The sequence below is a fragment of the Scomber japonicus genome, chromosome 11 (assembly GCF_027409825.1).
Source record: "Scomber japonicus isolate fScoJap1 chromosome 11, fScoJap1.pri, whole genome shotgun sequence".
NCBI classification, from domain to species: domain Eukaryota; kingdom Metazoa; phylum Chordata; class Actinopteri; order Scombriformes; family Scombridae; genus Scomber; species Scomber japonicus.
In genome coordinates this window covers 15,797,590-15,812,970 of record NC_070588.1, presented here as the reverse complement: position 1 = coordinate 15,812,970, position 15,381 = coordinate 15,797,590, and the positions used below count along the sequence as shown (strand labels likewise).

Sequence of the window (15,381 nt, the reverse complement as noted above, 5' to 3'; positions counted from 1 at the left end):
TGTTAGGTTGAAATTTCAACATTGTTTCAAAATTTGTGTTAGTTGAAATACCATTGAAATTCTGTTGATCTTTAGTTAGAAAATCAACGTTGTTTCAATATTAATTGAGAGTGCAAACTAATGTAGGATCAACATCAGACATTCAATGACTTAACGTTGACAAAATAATGTTGATTTAACATGGTTTCAATGACTCTTTGCTATCTGGATATTACCCTCTGAAATGTTGTGGTGTGGAGTACACAGTGACATCAAATGGAAATACTCAAGTAAAGTACAAGTGAGGGTGATCTCTTTACATACAGTCTGTGCAAGGAACGGAGTTCAATCGTGTTATTAATAATATAATTAAAAAAAAAAAAAGTGATATCCCCTCATTGATTTCGTTTCCCTCTTTTAAGGCGCTTGCCCTACGAATATAAAACTAACTTCATCTTGGTCACGTGACTGTAGTGTTTCCGTGTCATATTGTGAACAGTGACGATCAAATAGAAACATAAGCCATAAAACAAATGTGAAAAGAAAGTGACGCTGACAGTGCTGGAAAGGACTGGCAAACAGCGGTAAGGTTACCTTGTTTATCGACGAGTAGACCTACTTATACTATAGCACTGAATACTGGCTTGTGTGATTATCCAGCATTAAACAGCATATTTAAGGTTTATAGGAAAAGTTAATCTGAAATCATATCAGAGAGGTGTATTTAGATAGATAGGCCTATAGTTTATAGATTTGATAGGCAGACAAACAAAGTTAAAGGCAAAATTATATACAATAGCTACCTAAATTAAACCTCAGATATAAACAAAAATGAACTGAATAGCAAGAATAGCATGGTGAGGTGAACTATGGTGGTATGGTGCATTGATTTTCTATGCATGTCAGAATTGAGTGTACTAAATATTGATATCTGAATAATCTACATACAGCAAAGTACATTTGATAACAACAGCATACAATAGATTTAATAGACAGTGTAAGAAGTAATAATTATCCAGGTGAGCAGCCTGTCTTCACTGTCACTGGCACTTAAGGCAGGAGTGACTTTTAAGGTGTTTAGTGCAGTGGCTTTTTATACTGCAGTAAGCATGATCTTTAAATCTGACCATCAATATTATGACTGTTTGAGTTCATTAACCTAACCAGTTAAGTGTTATTCTTACTCTCCCCTAGTATGTGATTCAATATGCACCCATCTTCCTGTGACACCTTTGTGGCTCTGCCGCCCTCCACCGAGGGACAACGCATTGTCTTTGGGAAAAACTCTGACAGGCCTTGTGATGAGGTCCAGGAGGTGGTGTATTTTCCTGCCAAAGACTGTGGTGAAGGGGAAAAGGTGGAGGTAGGTGACACAGACAGCTTGCTATTGCCCTCTAACCTTTAATTCCCCACAAAGTGACTGCTCCTTACGGAACCTGCCATTAGATCACCATTAACAGCTCTCACCTCTGTGTCTTGTTCTTCTTGTCAAGTGTACATACATCGAGATTGAGCAGGCGGCCCACACTTACGCAGTTGTGTTGAGCAAACCAGCGTGGCTGTGGGGTGCAGAAATGGGTGCAAATGAGCATCAAGTGTGTATTGGAAATGAAGCAGTGTGGGGGAGAGAAAGTGCTGATGGTGACGAGGCTCTTCTCGGCATGGATCTTGTCAGGTAGAAGACTACTACTGTACTTTGTATTACTTGATAAAGTTAAAATATTGTTCTTTAGGTTCACCAGACAGGAACTATGGCATTTTAATGCTGCCTCAGTTGGCTTTTCGTTTCAGAATACATAAACATTCATATAACTCAAATATCCTGAAGCTCTGACTTTACAATTTTCCAGGCTTGGACTTGAAAGAGCCGATACAGCTGAGAAAGCTGTGGATGTCATTGCTGAGCTGCTTGAGAAATATGGCCAGGGAGGCTCCTGCCTGGAAGATGAGTCTGGCTTTACCTACCACAACAGTTTTCTCATCTCAGACAGGAAGGAGGCATGGGTGCTGGAAACTTCAGGGAAGTACTGGGCAGCAGAGAGAGTGGAAGGTAATCACAAAAAGAATAATAAGAATGGGAACCCATTTGCCACATAGTGCAATTGAATGAGTTTGGATGGTACTGTATTGTTTAGCCCGCAGTCATGAATGAAATCCACAATGAAACAGTTGAAAAGTACAATTTAAGTCAGCAGGCTGTGGTCAGTAACAGGAAAAACAAAAAAGCTGGACCTGGCAGCTACTCTGCATTGCAGTGCATGTTAAGGTTGGCTGTTCTTCTACAGAAATGAGAAGGAAACTCTTAGTACTTCTTAGTACAGCGAAGTTACCAAAATGTTTGAGATATTTTGATGCCGGCATTATATTGTTTGTCCACTAGAGGGCACTGTCAAGTTAATTTTTTTAACAGCAAATTATCCTGCTCAGCGCATATATGGGACTTCATTTAAGACATCTCTCCTGAAAATCTTTGCTTATGTTATGGGTTTATGTTTAGAATGAATATCTGCTGATGAATGTTATCAGATTTTAAGTCTTGAATATGAGTAATTCAGCATGAAAAATCCAATATAGTTGCAATCCATAGCAGTCAAAGCTTTTTTTTGCTTTCTTTGTGCATTTTTAACTTTGCTTTCTTGATCTGCTCCCCTCTTTTTGCTTTGTTACTGCAGTTATAACTGGACACAGCTAAAAACAGCCACAATCAGTCTGAAAACAGTATCAATCACATGGACACAGATTTTCTTAAGGATCTGAGACTTTTTTCCAACAATTGTTTGGGTTGCTGTTGAATCACATGTAGCATGTCTTATTTCTCCTGGCTAACCATCACATTTTAACTTTCTCTAGGTGGATATCGCAACATCTCAAATCAGTACAGCATAACAACTAAGATAGACAAAGAACATCCAGGTATGAGGGAATATGCACAAAGCAAAGGCTGGTGGGATGGAAAAACTCAGTTCAACTTTGCCACGGCGTACTCCTTCATGACTACAGCCAGGATTGACGCCTCCGGGAGCCGATACTGTGAGGGGAAGAAGTTGTTGGAGAAGAGCAACGGTTAGTGGATGCACATTTCAGGGAAAAAAAAGTTACGACTTCAGCTTCAGTTTATGCACGTGTTGGTTTAATTTACTGAAGGTCACATCACTGCTGAGACAATGATGGATATCTTGAGGGATAAGGAAAGTGGCATCAACATGGAGGGCATGTTCATGACGACAGGAAGTATGGTTTCTGTGGTACCCACAAATCCTGATGTCCCAGGGGTTCACTACTTTACAGCAACTCCAGACCCTGAAAGGTGCAGCACTTGATCCTGCTTCAGATGTTATAGCATCTTTCACATTAATTTTAATGACTGCAGTTTATTTGGATCTAATATGTCTTTCTTTTGTGCTACAGGTCTATATTCAAACCCTTCATCTTTGTGAAATACATTGAAGGAGATTGGAAAGACACAGTTTCTCCCAGTTACGGTTCAGATGACCCTGTAAAGAAGAAGCCCCGCTTCCAGAGCAAACCTGACCGCAAACACAATTTGTTTTCCAAGCATGAGGTGGTGGCTGCCATCATTGACAGCTACAAGGTTTAATGATTTAATTCAAGCCTGCAATTTATCCAAATCTCTAATTTGGATTAGTCTGAAGAAAATGTATTAACATATCTTTTTTTCCCTGTAGGACAAAGGACAGAAGATTGTGCAAAATATGAGACAGCTAGAAAAAGAGAAGATGACAGAGATGGAGAAGAATCTTTCACATGGTATTGAGGAACCAGATTTTTTGGTGAATCTGTTCCCAGAATGTGTTAAAGAGGAGATGAATGTGTACAGCAAAAGCTGAGAAGCCTGTGACTTGTTGGTCACAGAAAAGCTCTGTAGTGTATCAGTGGCAGTTTGTGCCTCTGCAGTGTATCTTTAATTCAGATACAAATACTCACATGCTGCTATGATAGATCAGTATATCAGAACAAATTAAAATCAACCTTCATTCAAAAATTAGGCATTAAAATTCATGAATTCCGCATTATACATTAATGACTAAAATGTTCACTTTTCATTCATGTATAGAATCATTGACCAGGAATACATGCAGAACATGTATTGAGGGTTCAGTAGTAAAATTTATTTAAAAAGCACTAAAGACCATCAATATGCAGCATTTTACAAGAATTGTGTGCTACAAATGTATTATAATTATTCTATTAAAATGTTTACACCAGTGTTCTCAATATGATTGAGTTAATAATAAATACAGACATTTGCATTTAAAGCAGTTAACTGATTATATTTTGGTACACCTGAGAGAAAAATAATCACAGCAGCTTGTATTTTCCCAACTTAAGTTGATATGGTTTATGTGAAGGATGACACCATGTACCAAATCACATTATAATCACAGCTTATTAAAAGATGATTACGCCATTTTCTGCTCCATTTTTGGCATTTTAAAAAGCAATAAGCAATGTAAACATGTTTGTTGAAATGGTGTTTTGAAATACTGCTAACATCGCCCTGGTAAACAGTGTAACCACTGTTACATCAGTGTCAAGTCATGTTTGACTGCAGGCAACCAGAGCAACAATACATGCTACATTACCAGTTAACCAACTGGTAAAACTAACTTAATTATAAGTTATACTGGATTTAAACTTTAAAAATGGATGAAGAATCAGCCACGTCTTCCCTTTTTCTTTGGCTTTGGTAGGAGAGTGATAATAAACTCAGAGGCGTCCCACAGTATGAACTAATGCACTCAGCAGAGGACTGGAAAATGTGGCTTGTACCTCTAATTTTCTTTATGAGGACCCCTCTGCACATTGTCACTCACAATGACACAGAATAAAACTACTGAAAGTGCATCTATTAACTGGCATAAAAATACACACACACAAAATCAACAAAAGCAACAACATCTTGTTTCATCCCTTAATATTAGTAGTACTTGTCAGTTATGTTCTGCTCAAAAATGAAAAACCATGGTCTTGTCTTTGTAGTTTTGGCCATCAGTCCTGTCAGTTATGTTATAATTTTACTCTCCAGCTTTATTAAAGATTAAACGATGCAGCATAATATGAGGATTATGAACACAATCTCAGTTGCAGATATTTCTGGTCTCCTCTCCAAATAAGTGGTTGGATAATGTGGCTAAACATGTTGTTAATGTGTGTTATCATGTAATTGTGTTAGCAACATTGTCACAATCCAAATTCTCAACAATTAAACAGTTGAGTGAAATGTTAAATGTATGTAAAATTGCAAAAATAAGACCAAGGTTTTAATAAAATTAATTTTCATTTAACCTTTACGCTGTTCATTCCCTCAAAGACCAACTCCTCACTGATCACTAATCCAGTGATCTTTATAGTTTGAAAGCTTTAAATGTGTTGCACTGAAACATTACAGTCAGGTTTAGTCTATTCCAACACACAACTGGGATGTTCCTCTGCACAATAGTGCATTATGGGGTGCTAAACTACACAGGATGTGAGCAGAACATGCAGTTACTGCCTAGATGGCAGCTCAAACAGGATTTGTTGATAGATTGATTGAAGTTGTTCTTCCAGTTGCCTAACTTCAAAGTGTATTTTATGGTCATTTCTATCAACTGAAATGCCTTTTGCCTTTGGGATACATTAAATGTCGGCTTTGACCCTTGGGCCTCATGTCATAAAGTGGTAATAAAGTTGACTGTCTTGGAAGTCATATTCCTGCTTGATGTGCTGAAGCACACCACCCTGCTGTAACCGAGTCCCGTAGAGTACCGCCTCACCATGGTCGTGAGCCAAGCCCACCTGCTCGAGCCACTCCACTAGTTCACAGCCAAGAAAACAGTCCACCATAGTCCTCATTCCACACCTGAAAGTCAGAAGAAGCATTCACCAAAATGTCCAATAAAGGTACAGAGTGTCGAATCTAGTGGCATCTATGACAGACCTCAACACACATATGTGTGTAAGTGTGTTTTAATTATTGTATTATCACCTGAAAATAACAATTGTTGGGTTCTTGTCAGCTTTGAATCAGCACCTTATTTCTACATAGGGAGCAGGTCCTTTTCTATAGAACCCACCATGATGCACCATCATGTTTCTACACTAGCCCAGAATGGACAAACCAAACACTGGTTCTGGAGAGGGCCCTTTATGTTTTTCATGAATTTTGTGGCCACCAAAAGGAAAGGGGGAATGGGGTGGGTTGGGGGAGTGTAATCTCCAACCTTACTACTAGATGCCACTAAATCCTTCACACTGGTCCAGAGTAGCCATGCAAAGCAGTAGAGAAGGAGTCAAAAACTATGAGAAATACAAGTTAGAAGCTGTTAGTTTTAGTTAATTGTGGCCTTGTGGAACCTATTTCTCCGCACAGTGAACATGTTTATTCATGACATTTTCTCATCAATCTCCAAGAAGAGCAGCAGTAAGTAAGACTACAGGCTCTCACCTTCGTTTTTTGACAATGTCACGAATACACTGGTCTTTATGGTATTTGTTGAACTGGGTGCAGGTCAACTGGATTTCCTCAGGTAAATCAGTCTGCAGTTGCTCGTCTTTTCTCCTTCCATACCACAGCCTGCGTAACCTAAACACCATTCGCAAAACAACAACATATATATATGCGCACAAATATGCATACACACAGTGGTATATTGTATAGTAAGGTGTATACAATATAGAATACTGTATACATATACACATACAATATATACTGTATACAGTACAGTGACTGGTACTGTGTATAAAATCTTTGAATGTGTTTTACATTGTTTCATAACATTAGTGTTCTTTACCTCTTCTTAAATGGTAGTATGATCAAATGTTTGTCCAGTCCAAACAGAGCGAAGGAGAGAAAACCCTGGCAAGAGAAAACATGTCATCAGATTGGTACTGTGTGACCACATATGCTCACAATCCTCATACTATTTGAAACACTTACCTGTCCATAGTTGGCCACAGCACAGAAAAACAGCAGCTCCAAGTAAAGTCTACCAGGATTTGGGTTTAAGAGCAACCACAGGCAGTTGAACAAGTTCTGTCAAAACAGGAATTAAGAGAGGATTAATGTTAAAACTGGCAAATCATGTTGGCAGTCCCAGCTTGTACAAATGGTTAGGAGAAATTCACTTCATTAGGACAAATCATGTAGTGTCAGTGACATATATCCAATACTATTAAAGTCTAAAAAAAGAAAAAATGACTGGTATTTACTATTTAGACTCTTGTCTGTTAAATAAGACCAATATTTAATCATCCAAATGTAAAAATGTTCTAATAGGTTTTTTGAGAGTGTCTTTTTAGAATAGTCCTCCATTGATGCTGACAAGAGTTGGAAATTACACAGCTCAGCCATTTGTATCTGATTTGGTTTGTGATGCACTAAATATAATAATGCAGGCGGTTAGGATGACTTCATGTCCAAGTGAAAGGTGGTAGTTTACTCACAGCAAGCAAGCTGACAGTCAGAAGCAGACATAAAAGCACATGACGTGCCACTTGTCTATCTGCAACCTGTTGAAGCTCCTCCACTTGGACGAGCAGGCAGTCTGTTGACTCACATCTATTCTCGCACTGGCCTGAGGGGGGCAACAGGACACAGTTTTAAAATGCAGAAATTTATAGGCAAAAGCAGGAAGTTTGGGAGTCTTAATAGGTCTTTAAATTCTTGAAACAAACGGCTAGATTTGAAATTCTCACAGAAAGAAAATCAGCTGCTTGCCAGTGCAATACCTGTGGGCGTGCTTGATGTGTTGTTCATATTTGTGCTGATGATCATGTCAGGCATGGGCTGAGATGGTGGGGCACAGTCACATATGAGGCATGCTGAAAAGACAAAAGTGAAGTGAAGTAATATATACAATCTCCTTTAAATTCTCGCTAGAAGCAGAGCCTACAATCAGTATATGAGTAATACAAGTAATCCACTAAAAAAAACAAAAAACAGTTAAGTAGTGAGTAATACAGTACATTCAATTTCACATTTCATTAGTTGTGCTAAGAACACAACACTGATCTGAGTTTTTGATTTAACAGTCTCTTCTGTCTTATCTTGACTTGTATCAATTGACAGTATTTTCACTGGACATGTTGCACTAAGATGTTAAAGTCTTGATACAACAGTGTAGTCTCCTACCAATAACATATGATGGACATTTAAAGAATAGGTTCACACTTTTTAAATTTCATATTAATGCAATACTCACATGCCTGTATGTACACTAAAATAATTATTGGGTTTCTGTAACTGTTCCCAGTGGCGGTTCTAGCTTGAATGACTAGGCGAGTTTTTTTTTTGTCATTTCACAACCCAGAAACTAAAAATCTGCATGAACTATAGGCCTGTATTCATAATATTATGAATGAAATGTGCGTTATTTGGAAGAAAGTCGAGGTGTGACTGACTTTAGCCTACTAATTCCATTAGAGTATTACTCTATTAAGTGGATCCCCGTTCCCCCCTGCCCGTTCCAGTAGGGAGATGCACAGGTGAACTGTCCCCCCCTCCCCTTCTCTCACAGCTTCTGTGCGCGCAGCACCATCTCAGCAAGCAAGGGCGCGTGCCTAACAGAGTGATAGATTGACTTGACGTGCAAATAATAGAAAACCGCTTCGCAGTGTAAACCTTGTACCGAGAGCTTGTACCGTCCCCCCTAAGTCATGACAAAATGCCGCCCTTCATATCAGGGACCGCTACTGATTGTTCCTTTTGTTCATACTGATCGTACCTAGCGCGATTCCAATGTAAGAGATGACAAAATCCATATTTCTGCAGCAAAATACATTTCAAAATGTAATCAAAGTTAATGTTTCAGCAGTCTAAGTAGGTCAAATCAAGGTACTAACTTCAAAAGTTATAATCCTTTTAGTAAAAACACCCTTTGTGTTATTATCACCACAGCAACTCTGCAGTGAAACATTGTGGGAACAGAAAAGAGGAAATTTGACACATACTGAAAACTAAGACAGACGTTGGAAGATGCTTGAATCGTCCTACACAAACTGCTCAACCATCATGTTAGCTTTAGCTGAACAAGGCTGTTGATTTAGTCTCCCATACCGTAAATTATAATGGTGTTAGAAAGACATTTTTTGTTGTCTAAAGAAGAATGATGACTGTGACCAATAACTTTTACAATATACATATGGGCATGTGAGTATTGTATTAAGATGGATCTGTAAAATTGGGAACCTCTCTTTTAACTGTTTACCTTCAACACTTTCAGTAATGGTTTTAAGCAGCTCAGCATTTATATTATGGCTATGACTATGGTTACGGAAAGGCTTTAAACCTTTCTTAACATTTCAAAGTCAGTGGTGCACAACATCGGCGGTAGAATCACTGTGGTCAATGTTGTGTTGTTTGCTATAAATGAGGAACTACACTTATCAGGAACATAACATATCGTCCAGATAACAACATCCCACTTTTTTTTCTTCTTCTTTTGACTGTTTACTGTTTACTTTGTATTTTTGCAATAGTTTGGCTGTTTTCAACTCATGTAATTATCTGTGGAGAGATGGCTGTCAGGAAGAAGTTGCACTGTCTGTGTGGCTGTTTGCTGTAGATAAGGGTTAGTATTGATTTTGGATTGATTGTGCTCTTCCTCTCCTCTCCAACTGTGGCCTTGAAAATTGACAAGCCATTTAAGATGTTTTGACTGCCCTTTCTGTATATGCCCTATTGGTCATCCATTTAGCAGCCTGGACTTTACTTCAAACAAATGTTAAATTGTTGAATAAATTATTTAGATTAGTCAAGTATACCGGTAAGTAACCACAGGAGAAAGTACCTCTGTCTGAGCCAGTCACCCCATCAGGAGATGTCAACAGAGTCTGGTTTTCTGGTTCAACTTCATTCACAAGGTCCTCCACATTCACAAGGTCCTCCACAGATGAAGGGTTTTGCTCTTGGGTTTGGTCATTTTGGGCCCAGCTCCCTCTACTGAGACACACCAGACAGCCCCCTCCCAGTAGTATGCTAAGGGAAACTACTACTGTGGTGCAGATTATCTGTCAAAGAACACACACAGACATTTTTTGTAATTATCTGCTTTTTCCACCAATAGCAAAGTTCAGGAAAAATGATTTTCACTTCTGATGTTACCTGATGTTTGCCATAAAAATATGATGGGTCAGTGATATCAGACATTTTTTCCCCAAAAATAAGCAACACAGCAGTTACTAAGGCTGGAAACCTGTCGATATAGAGACATTTAAAACATGATCAAAATATTTTTTTTTAAAAATTCTCAGATTGTATGTAAATCAAAGATTAACTGTCGAACATGTAAACTACTTTAAGGAACATGATCTACTTATAACACTTCTTTATAGTTAATCTAAAAAACTAGCTTTGTTTCATTTCTTTGTTCAATCCTCTTTATAGTGACTCACCCCCAGCCTGCAATGACAAATGCACCGGATACAAATTTCACATCCTCAAACTTTTTCGTAAGCACAAGTGAGAGTGCTATTAAGCCTAAGACAAAAAAAACCCTATGTTAATAAAATTAACAATCAAACTTCATATTTCAGAGACTATTATAATACAGTAATGTAATTTATTGTAAAGATGGTGGGTGCATGAACATGTGCACACAGCATACCTGGCCACACATAAGTACTGTAGAGTGAGGTACATGATAATGTGAAAATCAGTGCCTGCCCGATAAAGTTGTCGCTCTTCACCACAAAGGTCCACAGGATCATTCCAACACAAGCTAGAAACTAAAGACCATAACAAAAAAATATAAAAGGAGTGATGTGAGCATGCATATGCAGTTATATTTCTTTTCTCAATTTAATCAATTTATAACAAAATTAATATAGACAATATGTGTTAATGAGCTCACCTGTGCCAAGAAAAGGTTGACAGTAAATATGTGAGGTATCCTTTTGAATTTCTTACTTAAAAACATGACTGCAATCGTCCACACCTGTCAGATAAAACAAATGTTTCATGTTTGCCAATACAAAAAGTTATTAACAGGTGTTAAGTATAAATAATATTAGACATTATTGTCTTGTCTGGAATTATCTAGAAGAATTGTGTATTTATGAAACAGAAACTGTGTAGCAGATCACTTTAAGTGTAATACACAGCAGACGACTTGTCTATCATGTGTTTCACTGTTTATAGCAATCAGGTTAAGGTTCCTTAAATATGCCACAAGTGAGACTAGATGAGGAAGTCAGTAAAACATCTGTTTCCATACACATCCGCTAAATGACTAATGCTTTTAAATGTTACCCTGCACAGTGATACTACATTATTATACCATGCTGTAACTCTATATTTTCCCTTTTGTTGCCCCAAGTACAGTCATTCAGATGAATAGGCGTTGTGTAATATCAAAAGTGAATTGCACCAGTAACTGACTCAAAATCATAAAAGGTTTAAAGTGTAACATGTTTTGACAAATGGTTTATGAAACAAGTCTGACTTCACCTGAGTTTGTTACATACAAATTAACAGAGAGAACTAGCCGATAAAAGGTTATTTAACAAAAGATTAGGCATTTACAGTCCTACATATCTAACACTGAAGTGTCTAGTTGAAACTCACCAGTGCAAATAAGCTCACTATGCTTATGTTAAAGCTGACTTTCTGCAGTGAATTCATTAGAAGCTGAGGATCCATCCGACGCATTGTAAGTAGCCAAGCAGAAACATACATTATTGGAGCTGAGAGGAAAGTGCTGATCACCATTCCAGATGTAACCTGTTGGGAAGCAAAGTTTTAAATCCATACAGTGAGTTGCAAAGAAAAAACAATGAATGCACAGGAATATAGCAGATAGAAGATTTGCAGGCAGATAACTCACAACTTCCAACTCCGCATTGTAATACACAGCGTAGATAGCCACGCTCGGTGCAGTGGGAAACACTCCATAAAGAAAGGCATAATTGGAGAGGCTTGTGTGGTTGGCAGCGCTGGTGTTGCTATTATCCAACAGGTCCACCATGTCCTTACAAATCACAGGCATCAGCAACCTGGAAGTCATATCAAAAGACTGGTGTCATGTGACTATTATTTTAGCCTGTTTGTTACCAGTACCCTGAAATACAGTTCAACTGGAATATTTGCATACACTAACTATTATCATGCCTTCCTGAGACCTCCTGACATGTTATCCATCTGGTAAAAGGCTTGTGGATGGAGAAAGGTCTGAGTCAGCATAAAACAACATGCTGGGATCACTTTACAATGTTGAAACTTGCTGACTCTGGCTAAACTCCTAAGACACACCTCATTACTAAAACATACAATCATCTGACCACACAAAAGTCATCTCTTGAATTAAATGACCATTAAGTGCAGCAAAGGGATTAGTGGTTTCTACTTACAATTTCGCTGTGATGAGTAATATCAGTGTCAGGATGGTGGATCTGGTCAATTTCCTCAACTGGCCCACCATGGACAGACCTAAGTAGAACAGAGCAGCTCCCCCAAAAGAGTTGGCCAAGCCATCCACAAATTCAGCCATGAAGGCAGGAATAGTCTGGTGCAGGGCAAAGTGGGCGATGATGCCGATGACCACCATAAACACTATAGGGTTCTTCAGGACCTGTAACATTACAAGTCCCATAATCACAAGTTTGCTCTGCTGGTGGTTTCCCTGATTCTTCCACTTCTGGATCTCACAGAGGGAAAAGCCGATAGGATTCAGAAGCATTAGGGAGACAGGTGCGACCAGATAGATGTACTGAAGATACTCTGGGTACGTGCTCTGGTATAGGGCTTCAACTGTGGATAAAAAATAAATAAATACAATTACTGTGCTGATGCAGTGCTTCTGGAGCCAAAACTTACAGTCAAGAGCAAAAATATATGAGACCATAAAAGGCAGTATACACATAAAGTAGTTTGCAGAATATTTCCATGTATAAGCAACATCTATATATAAAGGCCTCTATATATCATCACTAATATCATTCATTATCTGCACTGATAACTTCCGCCATGCTAGTGCACAGCACACTTGTATAAATGCCTGAATAAACATTTACAGTCAAATCCTTCAATGTACGAGCAGCAGGAAATGTCACTGGCTGCCAACTTTCAACATGGAGCAGAACAATAGATTGAAATCTCAAAGATTGAAATCCTTTTTTAGTTACTGGAGGTTATCGCTTAAGTGAAAGCAAAACAAAAATTCACTTTGAAAATGTCACCACTTGCTTATGACATGAGGGAAGAGAAGATATGGTTTAGGAGCAGAATGATGCCAGAACAACAGGCAGTGAGGACAATAGGCAGCCTTAGTGTTTGTAAAAGAAACAGACTTTGTAAACATTTTTTTTTCTTTAAAAAGGTTTTAGCCAGTTAGTATAGTTTCATTTATACTTAACTTACTACAGGTCTCCATTTCAACAACAGGGGGATGTGCTCATGAGCACAAATAAACAAATGAATCCCACTTTGCATAGAAATGATCACACTCACAGCTTGGGAACATTTCTGTCAGAACATAGTGTTGATAAAGGAGAGCTTTATCGGACGGGTTCACAATTTTTCAACCCTGCTGTAAACTCGACTGTCAGGTTGATCAAATGAACACCGAAAACAGGTTTTTGTTGCTGTAATCCTGTTCATACTAGCATACAGTCATATAAAGTTTATATGAGGCTTCAGCAGTGTCAGATAGTCATATCAAGTGGCCACATTAACAGTCTTTTTAGCATCAAATTCCCTCTTTGAGTTTAATCAGACAGTGTTTCCCTGTTGAGTTGCAGTGGAAGCATAGTAATAAAAAGATGGACACAGTAATTAAAAAGACTGTAATTGTTAAAGATATATAGTTGATTCTACTCATTTGGACAACAAAAGCATCATACTAGGTTCAAATAAACTTTAAATTACATTTTTACTGTGGATTTTGTCCCAGTATGATTATGAAGGGATCTTCTCAAAGCCAGTATAAACAGGGAGGAAGGATCACAGCAAGAAAAACCTGTTGCAACGGTAATTTGAGCAGCTGACTGTTGTTTAAAGACAAACTTGAAGAACTTTAATCTGTCATTTAAAAAGTGTTATTCAATCCTGTTTACACAGATAGTTTACCTTGTAACACATGGATAATTACACTTTAGATGTGACAGATAAACGTACAGTGAGACAACTTGATTACTGCTGCAGTGTTGAATGAAAGACACTGTGGGTGGTGGGCTTAAAAGCATACTCACCAATAGGATATCCCAAAGCAAAGTCATTGCTTTGGGTGGCAAATATTGAGAAGAGCCCAGCTTTACTGTAGCGACTGTCAGGACTGGCAACTACCAGTGTTAGGACGCAGACCAGGACAAACACAGACACTTTGGCGATGAGGATGCTCCAGAGGAAGGGCCAGATGACATTACCAAAGTCCAGCAGCACCATGTTTTTGAACAGCAGCGCCGGCAGGGCAAACTTGGATACGAAATTCCCCAATCCTTTAGCCTGTGTGGATGTGATGATGTTTGCCCTCCCGGCGATGTAACCACACAATATTATCCCAAAGCACTCCAGGAGAGCCGGGAAGAGCTTGTCTATGGACATGGTGGTGGAGACAGCGGAGGAATTGGAGGGAGAGCTGATGGTGACCGGACCCTCCATGGTGCCGATGCTCCACACAGTGTCAGCAGCTGTCAAGCCTGAGTTAAAGACATCTTAGTGCCGCGACACTGCCAGACACCAGAAGAGGGAAATACAATCAAAGGAGGAGTTACAGCAGATAACCGAGCGTAACCTTCATACGCAGCGACGCGTTAGTTAAATCGAAACAACATCAAATCATTTACTCTTTTATGAGTGGTTGTGAAGTTTTTCAGTTACCATAAGACAAACTAAAGTTACCTTGGGTTATTCAACTCTCATCTCCCATGTGTCAAAGTGTCGGTAGTAGGAGCTGCCATACTAGTTAGCCGGCGAGCTAACGTGAAGGTGGTAAAAACAAACGCCACCCGTCGTCACTGGTGTCGCCCACTAAATTACGTGGGGCAAGTTACATTAAAAACTGAAACACTAAGTAGGTCAGCTGCTTACAAACGTGTTAATATTGCCCCGGAAAAGCTGTTTATATAGTTAATGTTGCATAGCCATATTAGTTTAGTTCCCACCCAGGAACTTTCATAATCCCCGATTTGCGATAGGGACTTCACCAATCACATTGTCCGTAAGGGGCAGAGGGGCGGGGCTTACTCCACACACCTACTTCAGAGCAAAACACTGGGCTAAGAATAAAGTAGTACGGAGTCCAGAATCAGTCAGTCACGGTTATGTAATTGCCCCTCATCACATTAGGTTTATACAGATATAGTGTGCATGGATTTAATAATAATATATTTTAATAAAACTGGTATTCTCTTACCGATGCAGGGCAATGGAAAACAACCCTGGTCTGGTGGCTCTGTTATGCTATG

General features: G+C 38.8%; 2 protein-coding genes across 2 annotated transcripts; one reads left to right on the top strand and one right to left on the bottom strand.

The window, feature by feature from the left end:
* The first annotated feature begins 465 nt into the window (after positions 1–465).
* On the top strand, positions 466–5,285 carry scrn3 (secernin 3). Its single transcript, XM_053328984.1, has 8 exons — positions 466–563; positions 1,174–1,342; positions 1,473–1,654; positions 1,830–2,029; positions 2,830–3,042; positions 3,124–3,286; positions 3,388–3,571; positions 3,666–5,285. The coding sequence occupies exons 2-8, from the start codon at positions 1,187–1,189 to the stop codon at positions 3,825–3,827; spliced, it is 1,260 nt and encodes a 419-aa protein (XP_053184959.1). The 5' UTR covers positions 466–563; positions 1,174–1,186; the 3' UTR covers positions 3,828–5,285.
* Positions 4,088–15,118, bottom strand: gpr155a (G protein-coupled receptor 155a). Its single transcript, XM_053328982.1, has 15 exons — positions 14,167–15,118; positions 12,328–12,727; positions 11,805–11,973; positions 11,546–11,701; positions 10,833–10,916; positions 10,587–10,707; positions 10,375–10,459; positions 10,085–10,175; positions 9,771–9,990; positions 7,711–7,803; positions 7,426–7,556; positions 6,920–7,015; positions 6,774–6,838; positions 6,428–6,565; positions 4,088–5,842 (listed from the first exon to the last, which is right to left on the bottom strand). The coding sequence occupies exons 1-15, from the start codon at positions 14,573–14,575 to the stop codon at positions 5,647–5,649; spliced, it is 2,454 nt and encodes an 817-aa protein (XP_053184957.1). The 5' UTR covers positions 14,576–15,118; the 3' UTR covers positions 4,088–5,646.
* Between the last annotated feature and the right edge of the window lie 263 nt (positions 15,119–15,381).

What these genes read in the sequence shown, in the direction of transcription:
- scrn3 (XM_053328984.1), top strand. Translation starts at nt 1,187, where the DNA reads ATGCACCCATCTTCCTGTGACACCTTTGTGGCTCTGCCGCCCTCCACC. An exon ending in GTGAAGGGGAAAAGGTGGAG is followed by an intron (nt 1,343 to 1,472) that starts GTAGGTGACACA and finishes CTTCTTGTCAAG; the next exon opens with TGTACATACATCGAGATTGA. An exon ending in CTCGGCATGGATCTTGTCAG is followed by an intron (nt 1,655 to 1,829) that starts GTAGAAGACTAC and finishes ACAATTTTCCAG; the next exon opens with GCTTGGACTTGAAAGAGCCG.
- gpr155a (XM_053328982.1), bottom strand. Translation starts at nt 14,575, where the DNA reads ATGGAGGGTCCGGTCACCATCAGCTCTCCCTCCAATTCCTCCGCTGTC. An exon ending in TTACTCATCACAGCGAAATT is followed by an intron (nt 11,974 to 12,327) that starts GTAAGTAGAAAC and finishes TATGACTTCCAG; the next exon opens with GTTGCTGATGCCTGTGATTT. An exon ending in ATACTACCATTTAAGAAGAG is followed by an intron (nt 6,566 to 6,773) that starts GTAAAGAACACT and finishes AATGGTGTTTAG; the next exon opens with GTTACGCAGGCTGTGGTATG.